General features: G+C 35.9%; 1 protein-coding gene across 1 annotated transcript in view; it reads left to right on the forward strand.

Moving 5' to 3' along the window:
* Window positions 1–23,393, forward strand: part of LOC121465269 (ephrin type-A receptor 6) — a 919,159-nt gene that overhangs the window by 594,925 nt on the left and 300,841 nt on the right. The window contains exon 7 of the mRNA XM_041678454.1: window positions 4,108–4,270. Coding sequence (XP_041534388.1) covers window positions 4,108–4,270 — 163 coding nt within the window. The remainder of the gene's footprint in view (window positions 1–4,107; window positions 4,271–23,393) is intronic.

A 23,393-nucleotide genomic window follows, 5' to 3' on the forward strand; every position in this document is an offset into this window, starting at 1 on the left:
AATGACCTTCCTCCATCAGAAGATAACGATTATAGTAAATGTGCATATTAAATGATATAAGCGAGAATGCAAAATTGAGATGGAGGTAACAAAGTTACAGGGCATTTCAAGCTTCTAGGAATTCCAAAAAGTAACATGAAGACTTATCTGGGACAATTGTGTGAATAGCCAACCAATCTCTTATTTGACTTAGGGCCCATTCTGTGCGATGGAACCCATCCCTGACATTGCTAGGGTGACTAAGAACCTGATACTAGAATTCACATGGACTTAGGATAAAGCCAAATACTATTGTTTTGAGAAAAATAGAAACAAAAGCCTAGCAATAAAATGACTCCTAATAACATTCTGCTATACTCATAGGTCAGTAACTTACTCGGCCATCATCAGAGATACTTTTACTTGCAACAGATGAAAACAAATACAGAAACCCACATCTGAATATGGTACAGAGAGTGAGAGACCTTCAAACTCTGAACTCTAAATGGAATGCTCTCACCAAATCCCTCACCTCGCACTCAGTGAACCCTGAGGAAGAGGAGGCAGAAAGAGTGTAAGAGCCAAAAAGAATGGAGGCCACAAGTGATCCTCCAAATGAGCATGATAGATACACATGCGTCCAAGGAGACATGCACACAGCCTGGATCCATAGGGGTTCTACAGTAGATGCCCAACAGCAAATGAACTCGAGGGCATTTTTGTAGGTTCCTTGTCTCACAATTTCCTGACAGGGATTTCCACACACAATTTTAAATTTTATCTTATAGTTTATTTAGTTTGTACTTTTCTTTTCTCTTTTTACCGTAACAGGTCCTTTCCATGTGTATTATGATTTTCACTTTAATGTTTTTATGAGATTTCTAAGCAAGTGGGATTCTGCATCTATATTTTTTCCTTTGCCTTTTCCTTGGCTATTTTCCCTCTATTTGTTTGATCTATGCATTTTTGATGTGTTATTTTTTGTTTTATCTTATTATACTTTCTTTTATTGTTATACCTTAGAATTCTGTTTGCTTTCTAATGAGAAAGCTACATAGGAAGAAATTTGGGAAGAACTACGAAAAATAGGGGGAGGGTGAGCTATAATTAGGATATATTATATGAGAACAAAATCTGTCTTCAAAAAAGAAAAAAAGTAACAAATAACGATCATACCTAAAAAAAAGTAATGATCATGAAATTTTGCTACAGAATAAAGATGGCAAAGCAGAAATTTAGGAACAGTGAAATTTATTTCTTACAGAGTTAACAACAATCTTTTCACACAACCAGCAATCCTATTATGATTCACAACCATGGTGCTACTCCAGAAAAGCACATGCAAATGCTGCAATCAAACATATTCACAGTTCATCCTGCCAGGATGAGCAAGGGATATAATAGTCCCTTGAAAAGGTATGTTCTCTACCTCAAGACAGCTGTTTAGACTTGGAATTTATATGCCAGCAAAAGAACAATTAGCCGATGTTCTGACATAATAATGTCCTATGCTTATAGTAGATGAATGCTAACTTGGTTTCCTACTAGTCTAAAAGAGTCAAGAAGAAAAGTCCAATTTGTGAGTTCTATTCCGCTAGAAGCTAATAAGAGGCAAGAAATGAGAAAGGGCAACTGGCAAGCTGCTGGCAGTGAGGTGGCTACATTTAAGCACACTTCCTGACGATTTTTATTCCAGGGATATAACTACAAACATTTTCTGCAAATCAGAGAGAAAAAAAAAAAAAAACTAAAAGCCGCCTGCAGTAGGCATCCTTGACTCTGTAACTTACTAAGTAGGAAATTACTGTTTAGCTATGTTTTGGTGAAACGACAAAGACTGTGTATAATTGTTAGACTGCATTTAAAAGAGTAAACTTTCCATTCCATACCATCTGTCTCAGGGGAGAAGACTAAATTCTTTTTCCTTGCCTTACAGTTCCTCCTGTAGTCATCATTTCATATGGTAAGGCAGAATTCAAGACACAATAAAACTTACCTATTGCAGGAAATTATATCAAAGGTGGAATACTTTCCTCTTGTGCATAAGATTGGAAAAATCTAAATGATTGGCAAACTTCTACTTGAGACAATATGGTGGCAAGTACATTTCTATTTCTCTATGCTACGGACTTCAAAAGCCCTGATTACAAATGCCTTGACATCAGCGGACTCCTGCTTTCAATTTCCAGCAGATGATTATCACCATCAATATTTATAGACCTGGTTTTGTTTCCTTGGCTCCTATGCTAGATGCATAAATTTCTACCTACTTCCTAGTCTCAAAACTGCATATATGTGTGTGTGTGTGTGGTATGTGGTCCCAATTTCTGTGTTTTGTTATTTGCAATATTGCCATAGTTCAGTCATTTGGCAATTAATTTTTATTATTTGAGATAGAGATGGAAAATTTGATTCCTTTATTCAGACACTGAATTACCATATAGTAAATAAGGTTCTGAAAAATAAGCCCATAAAGTTTATTAATAAGTATCTGTTAAGAGCTTTAAAAGAAAATCATTCTCATAGTTCTAAATCTTAAGTCATCACCCTCAGGTAAACGGAACTTTGATACTTCCTCTGCTTGTGTAGATGTGTAGATTTTTATAATCTTTTCTTAGTCTACAAAGTCTCTTAAAAATAGTTTCTAGGACAACTAAAAATGAGATCCTGATAGTACAGATTTCATTTAGCATCAAATGAGTCATTCACTTAGAGACCCTGGAAGGTCCCTGCATTCCTCAAAATTTTTGCTTTTAGATTTATAAAAAGCAGAATTCATTTTGGGACCTATTGAACTATCTTGATCCATGCATTGAGAAATGTTGTTTGTACAAATATAGATTGACTACCCCTTATCTAATATTCCTGGGTATTACATATCTGGAATTTTTTCGATATGGCGGTATTTGTATATACATTAGATATCTTGTGGTTGGTACCCAATTCTAAGCCCCAAGTTCATTTAAACTTCTTATATGTATAGCCTGAAGGCAATTTTTATACAATATTTCCAGTGTGCCAGTATGCTGACTTTGGCATACACTAAATGCTCATGTGTAGAAACGTCCACATTTGACATAATGTCAGCACCTGATGACTTTGCTTGAGGAGCACTCCAGACTGCAGAATTTCAGTATAGAGAAACTTTTTTTGGAATGTCTTATTAAAATATAAGTTCTTAGAGGAAAGCTTTACAAACTCCAAGCAATAAGGGTTTAGTTCATCCCCCACCACCATGTAGTGGTGTAGAACAATCCCTACAAAGACTGGGAAACAATGGTTATGTTCTTACATAAGAGCAAGAAAGGACACTTGAAGGTCTTGGCCCCACCTGGTCATTCAGAGTGCCAAAGCTAGCCCAGTTCACCTAAGTGAGGTAAAATAGTTGAATACGAATACCAGGGAACTGAACCAAACCTCCCTCCAGACCAGTCCACGATTTCACAGGGGCTGTATGCTTTCCCTACTTGCTGTTGTCATTGCTATTCTATGGACACATTTTGAAGCCCATCTGTCACCATCACGGTGTAGTTTGCACATATCTGAAAGTGAACTCTGGTATATCAAGGGAAATGCATCATTTTATTTATTGAATTTCATACATTAATGATAAAATTCTAAGGAATCAGAGTTATAGATCAATGCAAGCATTTAGGAATTTAGGAAGATTCTTCCTATAGGTCTCAAACCTTAAAAATCCCTGTTTATTTTTCTTCTCACCCAGAGATAGAGAGCCCTGGCGTTTGGCACTCACTACCTGTGAGTGCCAAACTAATGCTAATGTGTCTAATCCAGTTTGTCCATTTTGACCAAAAAGCTGCTATTCTGTGTGAACATGGTGTCAGACCACCATTATTCCCCAAGTCACGGGTGAAGTCTAAGTCACGGGTGGTCCAAGTGTAGTTAAATACAAGTAACCATCTTATCAATAAATTTCTAAATCAGAGACATATCAATATATCACACTGATCAATTAAGTGCTAAATTATGGAAATACATGCTTACATTTCTTTCAGATCAGTATTTTTGGTATCCAGAGCCTCAGTCCTCAGTTATCCTGGGGAATTGTCTCTAGGAAACGGTAGGGTCACACCGCCTCATTTCCTCTCTCCTTTTTTCTGTCCCTAGGAGAATGAGCAGCTCACCTATTCCTCCACGAGGTCCAAGGCCCCCAGTGTCATCATCACAGGTCTCAAGCCATCCACCAAGTACATATTTCATATCCGAGTGAGGACTGCGGCAGGATACAGTGGCTACAGTCAGAAGTTTGAATTTGAAACAGGAGATGAAAGTAAGTTTCACTAAAGGATATAAAGTAAGATAGTAATTTAGGACTATTCCAGTTGACCTGACAATTCAAAACCAGGTTTCCAAATTTTTAAAACCCTTTCCAAATGGGATTCAGTTCATATAAATACTCATGTACTCATTTGAGTTACTACTTTGATGCTAATCAGTAAATACCTCTTGAAATGTCTTGCTCTCAATCTGGGTCACAACTATGTCCCTTTATACAAAATGTATCACACATGCTATTACACAGCATCTGAATGGATGGTGTGAGTCTCATTGTTTACCAGTACTGGCATTATAATATAGCACTAATGAAAACTGGGAAGAGATCAGGACTCAAAAGAATGGTCTCAGCAATCAGTTCAAAATATGCACATTTGGCTTGTTGTCCCAGATCGATGAAAACAGTGGTCAGGAGACATATTCCACCAAGGTGTACATTACAAGATTAAATATAGATGCATAGGCTTTATGATAAACTAGCATCATTTCCACGGGCTCAGCATATGGAAAACCAAAACCTGAGTGAAGGGAGTGAAGCTCTTCTTCATTCTAAACCCAGACATGCGAGTGAATACAGAGCTCCATAACTGTTTCATCTTTGTACGGTGCTAGAAAGGGGCCAACATTACCAATCATGTCTAGTCACTGCAGCCACTGTTGAAGCTCTGCCTGAGGTCTCAGCACCCAGTTCTTTTCCTGTTCTATAATGACTCCTGTTTTCAGAAATAATCCTGCTTCACCCTCCCAGTTCTAGAAGACTTCTTGACCCCTCTGTTCAGAATCAAAGACATTTATACCTTCTTGGCACCCTGTGATTGTACATGCCACCAATCCATTATTTTTAATTCAAATTTACATTTTCTTCCCAGATATATAGATGGTAATCTATGAGAATATAAATGGACACAGCTCTTCAATTTGCTTTTGCATCCTTGGAGCCTCACACAGAGCATGAGTGCTTTAAATGTTCTATATAATATTGTTGGGCAGAGTAAATATGACAATTTTTATGTCTGAGTATGCAACTGTCAGTTAATGAAGAGCCATTCATCCATATCTTAGAAAAATTTTAGAATTGATATCGAGTACAATTTTTACATCAGACCTCATTTTTCTTATGTGACTAGATTCTAAATTTGTTCTAAGTATATTTCCTTTGGTGAATTTTCCTGAGAGTGCATTTGTAACTTAACAATCCAATACTCATATATGTGCTTTGAAAAAGTAGATGAATTATTTCTATTATGAAATAAAGAGAACTCACTAGTTGTTAACTTTTCTAAGCTTTGCAGTAAATTTTGGTCAATATCAATACCTATAAATATAGATGCAGTGTGGTGGTAGTGGCACACACCTTTAATCAAAGCACTTAGATGGCAGAGGCAGGTGGATCTCTGTGTGTTAGCCAGCCTGGTTTACAGAGCAAGTTCTAGGACTGGCTCCACAGCTACTGAGAAACCCTGTCTCAAATATAAAATAAAATAACAAATAAATATAAGTAAAAAGAAAATCTTCAGCCCACAAAAGACAGTGCCCTTTGCTTTATTATTTGGGCTACACATGACAAGTGGTTAAAGGAAAATGGTCGACAGGATCTGGCAGAAACACATTTTCGGATAAATTTATATTGATTTCATTGCATAACTATATTTGGTGATTGATAAAATGTTTCCTTAATCACTTCAATGACTATCACAATATTAAACACCCACATCTAGGTTTACTTTTTATTTTTATTGATTAATTTTATCTTTCTCTTAATTTTTCTCGGGGGGGGGGGGGCTTCCAAGACAGGGTTTCTCTGTGTAGCTTTGGAGCCTGTCTTATAGACAAGGATGGCCTCTAACTCACAGAGATTTGCCTGCCTCTGTCTCCTGAGTGTTGAGATTAAAGATGTGTGCCACCATTGCCTGTCTTTAAAATATGTTTTATTCTGTGCTGGAGTTTGCATTTGGTCATATAAAGGAAGAGTACATACCCTGAAGTCACTAAAGATACACTGGAAATCTTGAATGGGACCAGCCTAACTCCAGGCATGTGCACGATTCTACACTGAGCAATTTACACAAATTATTTCCTTTAATTCTAACAGCACTATGCCTCTTTTTAGAAACATAATTAGCTGCATCCATAATTGTATACTAGAGAGTGGAGGTAATGGATGAAAGCCCTACAACTGACTAACAATAGCTTTAGAAGACAGTGAACACTGCGTTTTCAGTAAGAAAGTGACTTTGATTAGACCCTTGGAAAGATAAAGTATCTGTGAAGAACCTGAAAAATATGTTTGTCTAAATCTGTGTTCAGAAATATGTAATGGTTCCTAAGTCAATTACAGCAAAAGGAAAAAGCATATAAAGGCTCATTTTTATTAGACTAGCTCTAAATTGCATTTTAAAGCATATTTTTTATACCCAGAAGAGAATTCCATTTAATAATGTCTTAGTAGGATGGGGGCGGGTTTGCCATAATTCTCTAATATGATGATATGCACCCCAGTTGACAACATCTGTCTTTTCCTGTTCATATTCTCCTAGCTCACGTGTAAATTTTTATGGCTTTTGTTTCTCAAGTAGTATATGAACTATTATAATGTCAGTTTTATTACTAAGTACTCCCTTGTGTCTTCCATTTAATTAACTAACTTTATAATACACTCATAGAGAATGGGTACGGGCTGTGTTGATTAGGCTCTCTCTAAACTGATGGCCTACTTCAAATTTTTTAAAGTAGAACAGAGTACTCTTCTGTTCTCTTCTGCTATATCTATTTTACTTTGTTCAGTAAACTATTGTTTACTTTCTAAGAAAACAATAAAATAAAGAATAAATTGATTCTTTTCCAAAATTATAATGATGTTCTTTTTCTTTTTTTTCTTTGAGACTGGGTTTCTCTGTAGTTTTGGAGCCTGTTCTGGAAATAGCTCTTGTAGACCAGGCTGGCCTCAAATTCCAGATAACTGACTGCCTCTGCCTCCCAATTTCTGGGACTAAAGGTTTGTGCCACTACTGCCAGCCTATAATGATGTTCTTAACCATTAACATCTACCATACTTTAAATGATGGTGATATTCAAAGCATATTTATAGTAATATCTCCTAAACTTCAGAGCCAGTGCCTTCACTTACTTACTTTTTCATTCATTCATTCATTCATTCATTTATTGTTGCATCACTAGAATTAACTGGCAGAAAGTAGTTAACAAATATAAAGATTATTAATTATGATTTTTAGACTATAAAAACAATTTACATGAACTAGATTGGTAGCTTTCTTTTTCTTCTATAGAATAACATTATTGCATATGTATATATGGAGATATATTGTTGGTAGATTAATAATAAATATTGATTTATAAGTATGTATCCACTTAGTTGCTTGCAGAGTACCACATTATTTCTTTTTACATTTAATGCTAAGCACTGTACCAAGCAAATATTTACACATTGTGACCACTAACAGTCTTTATTGGTTGCCAATTTTATGCTGGACTTTTTAAGTAAGATGTTTGATCCCTTTCCATTTTGTTAGAATAAAATAAACAAAACTAGAACATTTTTAAAAATAATTGTAAGAAAATAAGGGTATAGAATATTTTATGTGGGTATTCTTAAAAGACACACAGAAACAGTATGGATGCTAATAACTTTTTTCAAAATTAAAATAAATTGATATAATACTCCAAAATATCAATAACAAGCAATATTCCACTAGCTGGTCAAGTGTACTTTGTTCTGGCTGAGAGGAATGAATTTTCAGAAAATGTTAATTGCCTCAAGCTTATTATTTATGTCCTTTTAGTCAGAATTTTGAATGGATGAAAATTAAGATAAAAATTATATCACCAATATTTTCTATATCCTTAACACTGCTTTAATATATTTCATATGTTGTAAGATAATAATTTGTTAAAATTATACATATTTTAAAGGGAACAAATATTTTTAAAGATTATGAAATCAAACACTTATTTTGTTTAAATCACTGTCTATAATAATTTCACATTCACATCATTTTAAAGGCATGAGATACAACTGTATAGGTGCATATTAAACACAAAATAAAATAGATTATATTTATATTGAATTTTTTGCACTGTAGAAATAATGTTCAAGCTATCCAGTGGGAGCAGAATCTATAGTTAAACCCCCACATTCATAGAAAATTGGGTCCCTAATGTAATGAGTGGCCATTTAATTCTTTTCTTCCCCTGGTTATTATCCAGGTGACCTGAGAGCCAATACAATATGTTTCCTTGCAAGCATCGGTTATAGCTTGCATTTTTGCATTGTGTAAATTTAGGGTTCACCTGTAAGCCAAGTACACAGTTTGCATCACAAAAGCCACATCTGTCAGCAATTTTAGATGTATAGTAATTGAGTCTCAGTGACTGACTGGTTTTATATATCATGAGAAAAAACACAGAAAAACCATCATGATCAGCATTAACAAACTAAGACATAAATCACAGTAATTTTTAAATCTTCTCTTGAACATTTATACCAAAAATGGAATATATATCTGAATGAATGAACTTAATCACTAAGTATTTTGAAAACATCTGTAAAAATTAGCTAGTTTAATGAGATCTGATTAGAATCAATTGGTTCATTTGAACAAGGTGCTGATGAGAGAGATCCTAAATGAGAAGATCTAAGATTGCCTTTAGTTCTCTCTTCCCTAATGCATTCTTCATGTGCTAGAACAACTTATTTTTCTATACTCCTTTTTTTAACCAACTCCTAAATTACTGGTTATTAAGTAGTCATATTTTATTAAATAAAATATGAATGTCTTAACAAGTAGTAATCTCCCTTCAAATCAAATCTCGGTGGACATCATTTCTCTCTATTTCTCTTTGCTAATGTGAACTCTGTGAAAGTAGGATTGCTTACATACTTCAAACACAAAGTTTTGATAATGTCATCATATCTCAGATTCTTCCAATACTTCCAACTGAAACATTCAGAAAACTGTTACATTATGAACTTCAGACTTAAACTGAATAGCTTCCCTATTTCTTGACATAGTCTTCATGAGCAAGAAACTATCTCTTTTGTTTTGAGGGATTAAATTTATTTTTGAAACCTCTATTCCATTCGATCCAGTCTGCTAGTTCAAACACAATTGTACTGCTTCAGTTGCCTAGAATGAAATTAGCTACATCATTATTAACAGCAGCCAGAAACCTGGAATGATTATTAATGGTGGAGCATGAAGCAGAAAGAAGACCAACTGACCCTGGTGGAACAATAAAGACGTTAATTAGTCAACTAGAGGGTATATTTCATATTTATGAGTCTACTCAGAAGAGGACAAATTCCAGGGTATGAAACATTAATTTGGAATGATCTCCAATCAATAGGGTACTTTCTGAGTTGGCAGCTATAACTACGTATAGACAAAAGTCAGTGGGAAAGACTTTCCTAGCATTGGGTTTTCAGAATACAAACTATTCTGTCCTATGAAGTAATGAAGGTTCTTGATAACAAAAATGATCACAAAAGGTAGAACGTCTCTTATTTGCTAGGTGATAAAGAAACTTCCTGACTTATTTAGGATGTTGAGACTGAAGTCTAGTATAGTGTCTGCCACTGAAACTACACAATATAGTATTCGTTGAGTTCTAATTATTTTTCAAGCACTTTTCTTTTTTCTGGATAATAACATGTTTATAGCCTTTATAAAGGATGTTATTATCTTGTCATTTATATGGATTAAAACCGGAAAAACGTACACCAGTCCATTTATTTTCTATAGGAAGCAAGTGGTAGAATGAGCAGGTAGTAACATCAAGCCCATTATGCCAATTCTTAAAACCAAGACAGACATATATTGTTTTTTTTCTTGTTCAGTAAGCATATTTTTTTCTTTCTATCATTCCTTTGCATTTTCAACATGATTTGTTTTTATTTGATCTTTTCCTTTGCCTCCCCTTAATTGTTTATATTCCTCTTTAGGCAAACAAATTTGAATGTAAACACAGATGTTTAGGAGATTATAATATTTATAAATCATCAAGCATGAAGTTCAAAGAGTTATGAGGTGTTTTCATTCAGTTTTCTGTATTTGTGTGTTGTAACATGGAGTGGCGGGGCTCCACTCTGTTGAAGGAGATGCGGTTAGTAATAGGAGCAGCGGGGCTGCATCCCCGGCACCAGGCCGCCCGCACGGCTAGCTTTTCCAGAAATAATTACACGGAAACTGTAGTCTTTTAAACACTGCCTGGCCCATTAGTTCCAGTTTCTTATTGGCTAGCTCTTACATATTGACCTAACCCATTTCTAATAATCTGTGTAGCTCCACGAGCTGGTTTACCAGGAAAGATCTTAACCTGCATCTGTCTGGAGTGGGAGAATCATGGCGACTCACTGACTCAGCTTCTTTCTCCCAGCATTCTGTTCTGCCTACTCCACCCACCTAAGGGATCACCTATCAAAACGGGCCACGGCTGTTTCTTTATTAATAAGAAATCACTCCCACATCATTTGTGTATGCTTATGTACCATGAGATAGATTGACTATCTTAATATGAAAAATATTAGTGATTATAAGCAGCAGATCACGTATCAGGTAAGGGCCCACATTGCACTTCACAGAATATTGTTGTCATGCTGTATTATCCCAGGATAGAAGAGCAGGGTGGGGAATCTTTCTTGGACCCCTTTGATTTCTCTCTCCCTCCAGACCTGACCTATTGAAGGAGGCACTAATCCCATCATGATGAGGCTTACTACCTAATCACCTCCTAATGTTTTCACCTTTGGGGTTAGGATTTACCATCAAAGTTTAAGGAGAAACAGGGACATTCAGATCATAGTACTCCACGTTTTTCCTGTCTGAATTTTGGTCCCAATGCAGTTAAAACTCAGAGAGGTAAAATAAAGCACGATTAATAAAAACTCAGAGACAGAAATTGGGGTTCAACCTAAAGACCAGAAAAGCAAAGCAGCTATCTTACCTCTTCCTCAGTCCGATATGTGGATCGTTACCTCCAGCAATCTCAGAATGAGACTATGACTGAGAGCTGTTTCCTCCCGTTTTATCATCCTCTCTAGGGCTGGGATTAAAGATGCTCATCAATAGGATTAAAGGCATGCACAGTCCGCTTTCTATGGCAAACTAGTGTGGCTACTTGGATTAAATGTGTGTACTACCACTACCTGGTCTGTAAGGCTGACTAGTGGGGCTGTTTTATTCTCAGATCTTCAGACAAGCTTTATTTATTAAAATGCAAATGAAATGTCAAAATAAATAAATGGGCTGGAAAGGAAATCATTAACAATTAACAGATACTTAGAAGTTGTAAACCACACATTTTCATGTACAGTGTTAGAATCTGATTCATACATAAAAGCAAAGTAGCAAACATGTGAATCTACTAAGAGAGACTTTAGATAGAAATATATATGTGTATATGTAAAACCATAATTCATGTAGTAGCCATCACAGTTTGACTAAAAGTTGTTTTCTATACATGGAGGCGGGGGGGGGGGGTCATTTCTTCTGCTCCTTTATTTTGTGTAGGTTTGTGTGTGTATACACGTGCACGTGTTCTCTGCCAATTTCAATTAAACAGCACAATATCAACTCTGTATTCTCTATGATGTATATTAGGGTTTTGGGAAGTGTTCATTTGTAACTGATATATAGACACTCTGATCAACATTTCTATATTTTCTGTTTTCACTTTTATACCTCGTGTGCTGCTTTTCATGAATCTGGCAAAGAAGTCATTGTGTGAGTGAAAAAAGGACTAGTATTACTCTGTAAATACTCAAAGAACACATTATAGGTTATTTCAAGTTACATACATTTTGTCATTCTCCATACGTGTTTTTAGTATACAATGTTGTCACTTGTCTACATATCTAAAGGGGAAGCCAATGATAGGGAGCGTCAGGAAACTCGCCTGGCAATCATGGTAGGGACTCAGTAACACAGCCCTTCACGTCATTCGCTACATCTGACTTTAATTTGACTTGATTTGAGATGAATTTTCCTCCACCAGCCATCATATAAATTGTCTAAATTTTTCTGTCAAAGTTTATTTGATCATAAACCATTATATTTTTCTAGGGAACAAAAATCCTCTGAAGAAATGTCCAATTTCTCCAAATTTAATGGAAAAAAGCATATTCTCAGTATAATATTTGAAGATTTGGAACCATTCTTCAGCGTATAAGAGTCTGCTTTTTCGGTTATGTGTTTTGAAGTGTCTTTTTTAATTCCACAGCTTAATTGTTACAAAAACATCAAGGGCAAAATGATAAAATGCTAATTTCTCATAATGACCACAGGGAAGCCATCACAGAGCTATGACTGCCATACATCTGAATTGTAATTACCTGTCACCTCCACAGAGACATGATTACCAGTAGACTACAGAAAGGGAAGGGAGGAGAATGTTGACAATGGCAGTTATGGGACAGTGTTTGAAGGCATGAGGGGAGTTCCCTGCTCTTAAGTGACACATCTCTTGGTGCCCACGTGAACAGACTGCCATGACAAGACATATGAGGTTTCTTTTAGCATTTCCCCCCTGTTGAGTTTAATCCATATAATAGTTCATCATTTCTTAGAACTGTAAAATTTGAGTTGAATGAAATGATTAACATTTTTAGGATAGGTTAGAGATATGTTATTTAAAATATATGTGTTAATTATCATACCCATGTCAAAATTTAAGGTCAAGCTAAAGTTTAAACACTCTAAACATTCTTAGCACTACTCAGAAGAAAAGTTAATACAATCTATTTTGATCCATTTTTAAAAATATATCAACCCAAAGCAAAGAGTCCAAATTTTACATTTGTCTGGCTATGAAGGTACAATACTGAATGGCAAATTTTTTAAAATAAATCAGAAAGAGCTCCACAGAGGCATGTGTGAAGAATTAAGAAGCATCCTAAATGTTTGCTACACTTTGCTTTTCCAAGGCATTTCAGTGTAATTTATGTGATCTCGTTTGGCAAAATCACAGAAGCCATTTAAAGGATTTAGCTGCATGTGCACAAATTCACTGTGTATCTGTGAACACATCACTGCACTATAAAGTAAGGCTAGTAGCAAAGAATGCCCACCTTGCTTCCAGAATGGAAACAGCTGATACGTAGCAAAATGAATTGCTTACTCTCCTATGTTTTTGGAAAATTGAGTACCCATTTAAAACTTGTCTTGCACTATAGTTATTTCTGTATCTTCTATTGGCTGAATACATAACCAGGAATCACCTTAAATGAATTTTAACCATTTCAGCACAGTAAATAATTGTGAAATGCTATAATATTACTTAGTAAGCTAGAACATATAGAATACATACATCTATTTTGTCCTCATCGTACTTTCTCTTTTCATACTGGGATAAAAGAATAAAATGGGGAGTACTCTAAATACCACTCTGTAAATTATCCTGGAAAGTTAAAAACCTGGAAATTTGATATATTTTATTCTTAAATTTAATAGAATGAGGCCCCAAAGTAAAGGACATCAGACAAAAAAAAGTTATAGTAGGTAGAATATTTACTTGATCTATATATTATTTTACCACTTGATGCAATTAAAACAGATCAAAAGGTAGCCAGCCTAAATAAATGAGGTAGGTACTGAAATATCAAAGATCAAATGGATGAACTTGTTCCCTCTTTTCACAAATTCCATTGATAAAGTCAGAGAATTAAATATATTACAAAGCATAGAACAAAGGAAAAGGAGCAAAGAGAAAGAAATGCAAGCACACGTGCCTTGAGAGGCTTAGAAACGAAGATATATCCTAAAGAAGACTTCAAGTTAAGTAAAACTTGACCTTGAAATTGACGATGTGATTGATTGTATGAATGGATTAGTATACGCATAAGGGCAAAGCCCTCATCCCTTTAAAGGTCCCATCTGATCCCGTTTCTTTATATCTCATAATGAGAATTGAATGTCAGCATGAGTTTAAAGGAGACAAGCTCTACCCAAACAATAGCCACAAAACTAATTTAGGAGTCAGCACTCCCTTTTAATATGCCATTCTGATTCTGGTAACTTGCTGTAACAACCTTATGAGTAAGTACAATCTGAGCTTAGTAGTGGTTAAGGTGATTTATGGGTACATATAAGAAACACAAGAAATGGTCAATACTGTGCTTTATCTTACTATTGAGGCTAAAATTTCCTTATTTACCATTTCTTTTCCACCCATCTGTAGTTTGAAGATAGGCAAGTTCTCCAGGGCAAGCTTCCCATAAGTATATGATCTAGAACCAAAGTTAACACATCTAATTATTTCTTTACTTTCATTTTATCCACACTAAAAATAAACCTTTCCAAATATCATTTTATTGTCATCCAATAGCTGCCATCACATTCCACTTCCCTAGAGACAATTTTAGCTTTCAGAATTCACATACTGAAAGTGCCTGAACCTTGGGAATTATCAATTTAAATTCTAACTCATGCTTGCTCTCTGCCAGCATTCAAGCCTGCATATCTCTGCTTGACAGTTCATATTGGTTTCTGGAATTTCAAGGCACACTGAATTATGGCCTTCTCAACAAAGCCTCCTGAGAAAAGTAGAGCAAAGGCACCTTATGTCAAACCTGCCACGAAAGTGTCCAGTTGCAGGAATCTTAGAAATTAAGTTATCTGGGAGACTTCATGAATCTAGATGGAAGAGAGGAAATGGAGATGTGTTAGCAAAGCAAAGGTAGACAATAACATCACACATGCCACTGGCTTGTCTTGAGTAAGTTACATGGCTGTATATTGTAACTGGTGAAGACAGAATGAGGCATTCCATTGATTAGAGAGCATAAGACATAGTCTCTTTGCTCATGAAGACCAAACTCTATAGACTTTAGTTTCATTTTAATCAAATTTTTGAAAATGTGCTGTGATAAATTCCTTTGATTTAAAAATGGGAAATTACAGCAAAGCAATTTAAGTTCTGCACCAGATGACTCTGGATGAGACACCGAACGTTCCAAGTTTTTCGTTTGTTTACTTGCTTGCTTGCTTTTTAGCGATTGAGACATAAAGCATCAATTTAACCAGTTTAATATTTTGTTTCAATGTGAAAATCTAGTACTTACTCATGTGTTGTAGAGTCACCCACCGGACTCTGTTTTCTTTAGATTACACTTCATATTCAAGTATTCTTTACATGATGGAGCTATCACAGAAAAAGTCAAGAATTTTGTTTTTCTGGAGCTTGCATTCTCAAGGGCAGAGAGATACACTGAATAAATAATAAAAAAAAAGTCTCAGGTGATTAAGAACTATGGAATGCTGTAGAGAGTCCCCCTCTAAATACAAGTAGCCAAATACTCTCTCTGCTGTTGGGAGCCTTCATGAGAACTCGTCAAGCATTTCTGTCAGCCTAAAGAAGCTGCATACCACAGGATCATGTGAGTTCCGTAACCCCAGAACAGACAGAATCCAAGACTGCTAAATGTAAGTTACAAAGACACCATTACTTCAGTGAAGTACAATTGTGAAGAAAGGCCTCAGCTCCAGAACCTCCTGACATTTGCTATGGCTTTTGTTGCTTCCACATGGCAGATTCACTGCAAGATTGATTCCTTTCTGCTCCCCATACTCCCCCTTACCTCCAGTTCCCTATAAGCCTATCAAATGCAAGGCTCCTATGCCAGTTCACAGTAAATGTGACCTGAGATAATTAATGAAAGGTCTTCTGAGATAAAGCAAAGTTGAGAGGCAATATAAGGAGTGCTGACTTTCTCCATGTGAACAGTACTCTGCAGCCCAGCACATACCTTTTGATCATTAGGTGTCCACTGTCACTATAGTCATAAGTGCTACTGTAAGAGAGGCATCTTGTGAAAATCTCATGGAGAAACTTGCTTCATAAAGAAGACATAAAATATATAGAAACCCAGAAAGAGATAAGGCAAATTTTCATAGTAACAACAGATCTATACGCTTCTGTTTGGTAGATATTTCACAGATAAACAGATCCATAAATAGGAGAACTGGAGGGAGGTTTTATACATACTTTTAAAAATATATATTTTGTACTTGGATTTAAATTTCCATTGTTTAAATTTTGATGCTAGACTCTTTAAATACCAGAGTTGGTTGTGTTGTTCTATGCCTTAGCATCCACATGTGGAAAATGGGATTGAGAATTCTACCTAATTTATAGTGTTCTTGTCAGCATTGATGCTTTCGTAGAATATCTAATACTCAATGGTTAGCTAATAGCAAACGTTGATTAATTACTGTTTCTACCTCTAAAACCCCATTCTAACAACAATATTGTATTAAAAAAACAAAACAATCTTCTGTATCCTTTTGTTTGTAGACACCAATAGAAGAGTAGTCAAATCACTTTCTTCATTTTTCCCTTTGGTGCTTATTTTCCGTAGCCATCATGACTGTTTGGATGTTAGATTTTGTTTAAATTTTATGGCTGAGATATTAAAATTAATGGAATTACCAAGATGTTTTGAGTTTAAGTACTCTGAAACATTCAACTAATGAGGCTCCATACTTCAACTTCTAAAAGTCTCGGGTTTTGCAAGCATAGGAAGTAATCTACCAAGGAGAATATATCACACCTATGTCAATATTATAATTTAATGAACCAGAGCCACTGTTCCTATTACATCTATGGTGTGATACTGTTGTCAGATTGACAGGATGTAGAATCAACTGTATTATAAGTTAGATGTATCCTTTGGTTATTACCTTGATTTAGATTAATTAATATGGGAGGATACATCTTAACTGTGGACCCAATCACTCCTAGGTAGGAATTCTGGTCTGTATAATAGTGGAGAAAAAGAGCCAAACATGTATGCATCATGGCTTTTCTTCTTTGGCCTGACATTATTTCAAACTCCTCCAATCATGACCTTCCCACCATGATGCTCTCTACTTTGAAACTGTGAACTAAGCAAAGCAAACCCTTTCTCCATTGAGTTGGTTTAGTCTAAGTATTTTATCACAACGAGAGAAGAAGCTAAAGCATATGATAAGCAGATTATTTAAGGTTTGGGCTGTTTTTGTTTCACATAGCACAGTTTTAAAACGTCAAACTAGACTATTTGTACCTAGGATTTGGTTCAGTCATGTCTATGCATATAACCATGGGCAGCTTCAGTGGTCTGTGACCCAGTTTAGCTCTCCCTCTGGAACACACTGTGTATCCCAGATTGGCTTCTCATGCCAACCAACTACCTCTATACATAGCACTACCTCTTTCTCAGGTGAGTGCTGTGAAGGTGATATAAGCTGATATGTGTGGTGTGTTTAGAAGTATGGATGCTATTAATAGCTACACTAAAAGCATTTGTTATTGTACTCATAAAAATTGTCCCTCGTCTGAGACAGATACCTTCATTGAATGTATGATAATTCAGTAGGACTATTGTGAGCTGTGAATCACCTTATACTCATCTTCATAAAAGAGGAAAGAGAAATATAAAGCGAAGATGATAATTCTGGCAAGAGATCTTCCTTTGGGCACTCATTGTGAAATCTCCTTCAAGTTGGAATGAACACCTATATACCTGGCAGTTTTACATTGCTGTACACAATACTCAGAACTTGTAGTTTATAAATAGCAGAATTTTTAAATGGCTTGAATTTCTAGAGGTAAACAAAGTTTATTGTCTACTTCTGCATGGCATCTGCTGAGGGCCTTTATGCTGCACTATAACTAGGCAGAGAACAACACATAGTCAGATAGAACTAGAATTCTAGCTCTACATGCTTCTTTCTCTCCATATAAACCATTCAGAAGATGTGGGTTCCCCATTGGTTCAGGATCACACTCAAGCCTCACTACCTCAGAATGCCTCAAATGCCATTCCCATTTGAAGATGAAGGTTGATTTTGCAATACTCAGACTTCCAGGGGAAACAGTCATGTCTTGAAAGGAGCAGAATGACTTACTGCAATTTAAAAATTCCACAGCCATCTAATTGATTTCCTTAAACAGGGTTGAGCAAATGAAAGAACAGCACAGTTAGCCATATGTTGAAAATTGTAGTTGATCAAGAGGTATTAGCTGTGCTGCTCCTTTTTGGACACAGTAGCTTGTTTGAAGGATTTTCCTTTTACAAATGTTAGACAGGCAGTTCAGAGGATGTTTGAACTTTCAGGAAATCACATTTTTTAACATTACATAATGACCAAAAAGAACTCAGCTCCATCTTTTACCAAATTAGTCTGTCGCCTGGCAGACAACCAGAATACAGAATGACAATGCACCCAGAAGACATGGGTTACTTAATTACCTTCAGCATATTTTGTCCTTACTGTCATGTTCTTTATTGCAATTCTCAGTGCTCTCTGAATCCTTCTAAACCATTAGCAGCTAACTCCGATCCATTAGGGACCCACTTCTCACTATTTGTATTTATCCATCTTAGAAACTGCCGTTTTTATAACCACCTAGCTGTATTTTTGTCATTTTTTTCTCACTCTTTCTACTTAAATGCCCACAGGGATAGTAGATTCCTAACTGTATTAAACAAGTTCATGCAGTAAAGATACCCAATGTAGCACATATGGTGATTTTTTTTAAAGCTGTGTATCTTTAGAATTGTTTCTGACTTAATTTCAGCAATATTTTAAATCTTATAATATATTATATAAATATATTTATGTATTTCAAATAAATATATTTATATGTAATTATATATGATCATCAATCTATCTAATGATGATCAGATAAAATCAGATTTTTATCCTACCCTTGAGACAGGGCAAGTAATATCAACCCAGTGAGCTTTCATAAGAAAAAAATCAAAAAATGAAAACAAAGCTAAACACTCCTATTTATCCACCTGTCAACTCAATCGGGGAATGAATAGATTCTATACATAAGAGCTTGATGGACTGTTTCAACTTTGCACTCATGAGTGGCTTCTAGAAATTTCCAGAGCCCAGGGATATTTATAAGCAAAGAGATAAGGAGCATTTCCAGGTGGCTTATAACTAAGAAGATCCAGAGGGGAGTATCAGATGCTTCTGATAAGCTGTACTTGTTAACGGAGGGATCGGGACAGCAAAACCTGGCTTGGAAAAATCATGAAACTGGCAGAGAAATGAACTAGAAAAAAAAAATCATTCCGAGTGAGGTAACCCAGACCCAGAAAGACAAGTATTGTGTATATTTGCTTAAATGTGGATATTAGCTGTTTGGATAATGATGACCAAGCTACAGTCCATAGAACAAATTAGGTATAGATTAAGAGGCTAGAGAACAGATCAACATCCATAGGAAGAGAAACAGAATAGATTGTTACTGATGGATGTGTGGCTGGAATGGAGAATCAGGTTGTGGGGGGAGGAGATATGGAGGAAATGTGGAGTGACAGTTAAAATTGAGGGTCATTTGAAAGATAGTATGGAAGCCCAATGCAGTAGAAGCTTCCTAAAATATATTCTTCTATAAAGACAGTCTAAATGAAACCACCAAATAAGAGGGAAAACTGAGTTACAGCTGGTCATCTATTGTCATCAAATGAAGCTTCCAATCCTGGGACTGGGTTGCATCTAACTGAATTGTTGATCAAAGGGGTACCATGGGAATCCTGAAACAACTCAGGCTGTTGCCAAACCTATAGGTTAGTCTCCACAAAGAATGGCAGGGTCCCATTGCTAAACACAACACCTGGACAATTCATTGACATGGATAAGCTCTGCTGGTGCCTACATAGAACCTCCACCTGCACATTTTAGCATCTTTGGTATAGGAATGTACTCTGCATAAACATAAAGAGAAACATACAAAAGGAGAACATAAACACTAACCCAGCCACAAAACCTTTGATATACAATGATTTCCTGCCTGTGAGTTTGCTAGGGCAGTGGTGGCATAAGGCTTGTGTGAGTAACCAACAAATGTCTGCTTTGACTTAAGACCCATTCCATAATTTGAACCCATAACCAACACTGCTTGGGTAACCAAGAATCTGAGTCTATGTAGTCCAGGGACCAAGAGTAAAACCAAATACTACTGTTCTTTTTTTTTTTTAAAGTAGCAATAAAAAGATGATCACAAATTATATTCTGCTATTCTGCTATCTATACCCATAGATAAGAGCCTTGCTCAGCCATCATCAGAGAAGATTGCTCCTGCAGTTTATGGGAAGAAATACAGAGACCCACATCCAGACATTATGAAGAGAGTGAGAGACTGTAATATCAGTCCAAAATACAATATCTCCATCAACCACCCACCCCCCCCACACACACACACACTAGGGCTCAGGAAGCCTTAAGAAAGAAGAGGTAGAGTATAAGAAGCAGAATAAGTAGAGGACACCAAGAAAAGAGGCCTTCTAGCTAACAGGAGCAAAGTTCATATGAACTCACAGAGACAGAGGAGCATACACAGCCCCTGTATGGGTCTGTACCAGGCTCATTACATACATATTGTGACTTTAAGTGTGGTGTTTTTATGTGATTTCTCAGTGCATAAATGAGTGGGTTTCTGATTCTTGTGTGTTTTTCTCTTGGGCTATTTTCCTTCTGTCCATTTGTTTTGTTCAAATCCAATGTGTTAGTTTTTTTTTATTTTATTATATTTGGTTTTGTTATAGAGAAATAGCTTTTCTTTAGCCTTCAAAAGAAAACTAGTACAGAAAACCCTTTGAAGCTTTGTCTCTGGCCTCCAAATGCAAGGAAAAGAAAAGAAGAAAGGAAAAGAAACCTCCATATATGAATTAGTCAGAATGATAAGAAAATGGAGTTCAGGAGTTCTCATGTATGCAAAGAGGGCTAGAACTGACCTCCCCCACTACACTTTTCTTAATCACTAGATTATTTAATAAAAAACTGTGTAGTAGAATATTCCCAAACCTGTATACATTACTAATTGAAGTCATTATTAACAATCTGTGAGGATAAAGGAAGTAATAAAGGCAAGCATATTTGCTGCCCAGAGAAAGGCTGGGCCTTTCCCCTATGTAAAGAAAGGCCAACTTTCTTAGCATGCTGTCTGAGAATCCTGAGTCATCCTTAAGTTGTACTGGAATGCTTGCTCAGAAAACATAATTAAACAGAGTAAAGTTTATTTTTCAATTTGCAATTATCTTCTGCCAAGAATATTTAGGGTACTTTAAAATACATATACTAAATGTTAATAATTAAAAATTGGAGCTAGAGAGATTGTTCAATAGTTAAAAACACTTGTTGCTCTTCTAGAAGACCTGAGTTTGGATCCCAGGACCCACACTGTCAAACTAACATTCACTTGTAACTCTCATTCCAGGGATTCTGACATACTATTCTACCCTCCATGTTAACTACATGTACATGGTGTATATACATACATTCAGGCCCACACCTAGACACACAAAATATAATACGTCTAATAATTAGAATAATAAAAAATAAATTAGACCTAGAAATAAATATCAGGAACCTATTAAGCACAAAGTACCATGGTCTCACTCTGAGATCTGTAACTAAGGTCACAATGTGTGCATCATCTTGACATAGGATTCTTGCTGGGATGAGAGAATAGCAAGGTCCTCCTGCACATATGAAGCACAGATTCTACAGGGACAAGATAAGCAACATTCAGGAATATGGCTACAGGCAGTTTTTCAAGAAATGCAGAAATTTCATTGGTTTATTTCAGAGGCATTTTATGTCTGTAGCCTTGAAGAGAGCCAAGGCAAAATGTCAGCAGTCAAGTGAGACTTTTTCCATATTGAGAATGAAAGGAGAAAAGAAATTGCTCAAGACATATCATGCATAAAGATTTCAAAAGAAAAAAAAAGTATCAAGGAAGTTAGTAGAAAAACTCATATTGCATATTGATTCTAAATGGTTTCTAATTAATTATAAGAACATTGGAATAATCTTAGATTACCCTTTTGTTCAAGTAACAAACATACCATTAGCTAGTCTAAGCAAAGGGCTTGGAAAGAATCACACCCTGATGAAATAAAAGCACTGCAAAACTCTCAGAAGCAAAGTCACCAACATTCTTCTTGATCCACACAGTCCAGGAAGAGGTTACCTGTTGTGGAATATTAGTTGAAGATGTGTTACATTTGGTTTGTTTAATAATACAAAGGTGTGCTGCATTATGTTGCACTTGTTTAACTCTGTGAAGTCCTGTTACTTTGCCTGTCTAAAACACCTGATTGTCTTAACAAAGAGATGACTGGCCAATAGGTAGGCAGGAGAAAGATAGGTGGAGCTGCCAGGCAGAGAGAATAAATTGGAGGAGAATTCTAGATTGGAGAGAAAAGAAAAAGAGAGAGGAGAGCAAGAAAATGAGAAGGAGAGAAGGATGCCAGGGGTCAGCCACCCAGTCATATAGCCATCCACAGAGAAAGAAAAAAAGAAAGGTATATAAAATAGCCTGTGGAATTACCTCATTTTCTACCTCATTCATTTCGAAAAGTTCTTTTCTGTAAGACATAGGACTTAATAACTACCATAGAGGATGTTAAAAATGCTAAAGTGAGTGTATCCCAGGGTGGCTTCAAACGTACAATCTTCCTTCCTCTACATCCCTGGTGCTGGGAGTACCTGAGCATATCACTCAGCCCAGCATGAAGGATAAACAAGATGCCTAACCAATATTTGTATAACAGTGAAGATAAAACTTGCCGAATCTCCTCTGAAACAGACTTCAGGGAAAGCAAAGATTGTCCTTAGGGGTCGGCTTTTAATCTGCTGTCACAATTAGATATACAGCCCAGTGTCTCATACAACAGGATAGCATGAGGAAAGATCACAATGACCAGGAAATCTGTCAAAGCATGTTTTCTGAGTCATCAAAAAGAATTTGGGAAATATGATCCCACAGAAAAAAAAATCTGATGAGCTGTGTCACTCTGAAACAAGCTTCCAGGGCTTAGCTATGGGCAAGTCCACTTGTGCAAAACAGAAAGAACTCCTTATGTTGCTAAGAACTATGATCAATTGCTTTTTGTCTGCCAAAGAAAATGATTTCAGTTTTAATCAAGTTGATAAAACTGAGGGGGTCTTTTTCGGTAGCAATAGAATAGCAGAGTTATTTGTGTCCACAATAAATTCCAGTTATTGAAAATTTAAATTAATCACAGGGTTTTATAATGTTTCTAAAATTACTGTTCTATCTAGAAGAATTTATATAGGAAAAATAATAAATAAAGCAAAATA

Source organism: Microtus oregoni, unplaced genomic scaffold (assembly GCF_018167655.1).
Source record: "Microtus oregoni isolate MIOR12 unplaced genomic scaffold, Mior012 000030F_ref0000283, whole genome shotgun sequence".
Lineage (NCBI taxonomy): Eukaryota > Metazoa > Chordata > Mammalia > Rodentia > Cricetidae > Microtus > Microtus oregoni.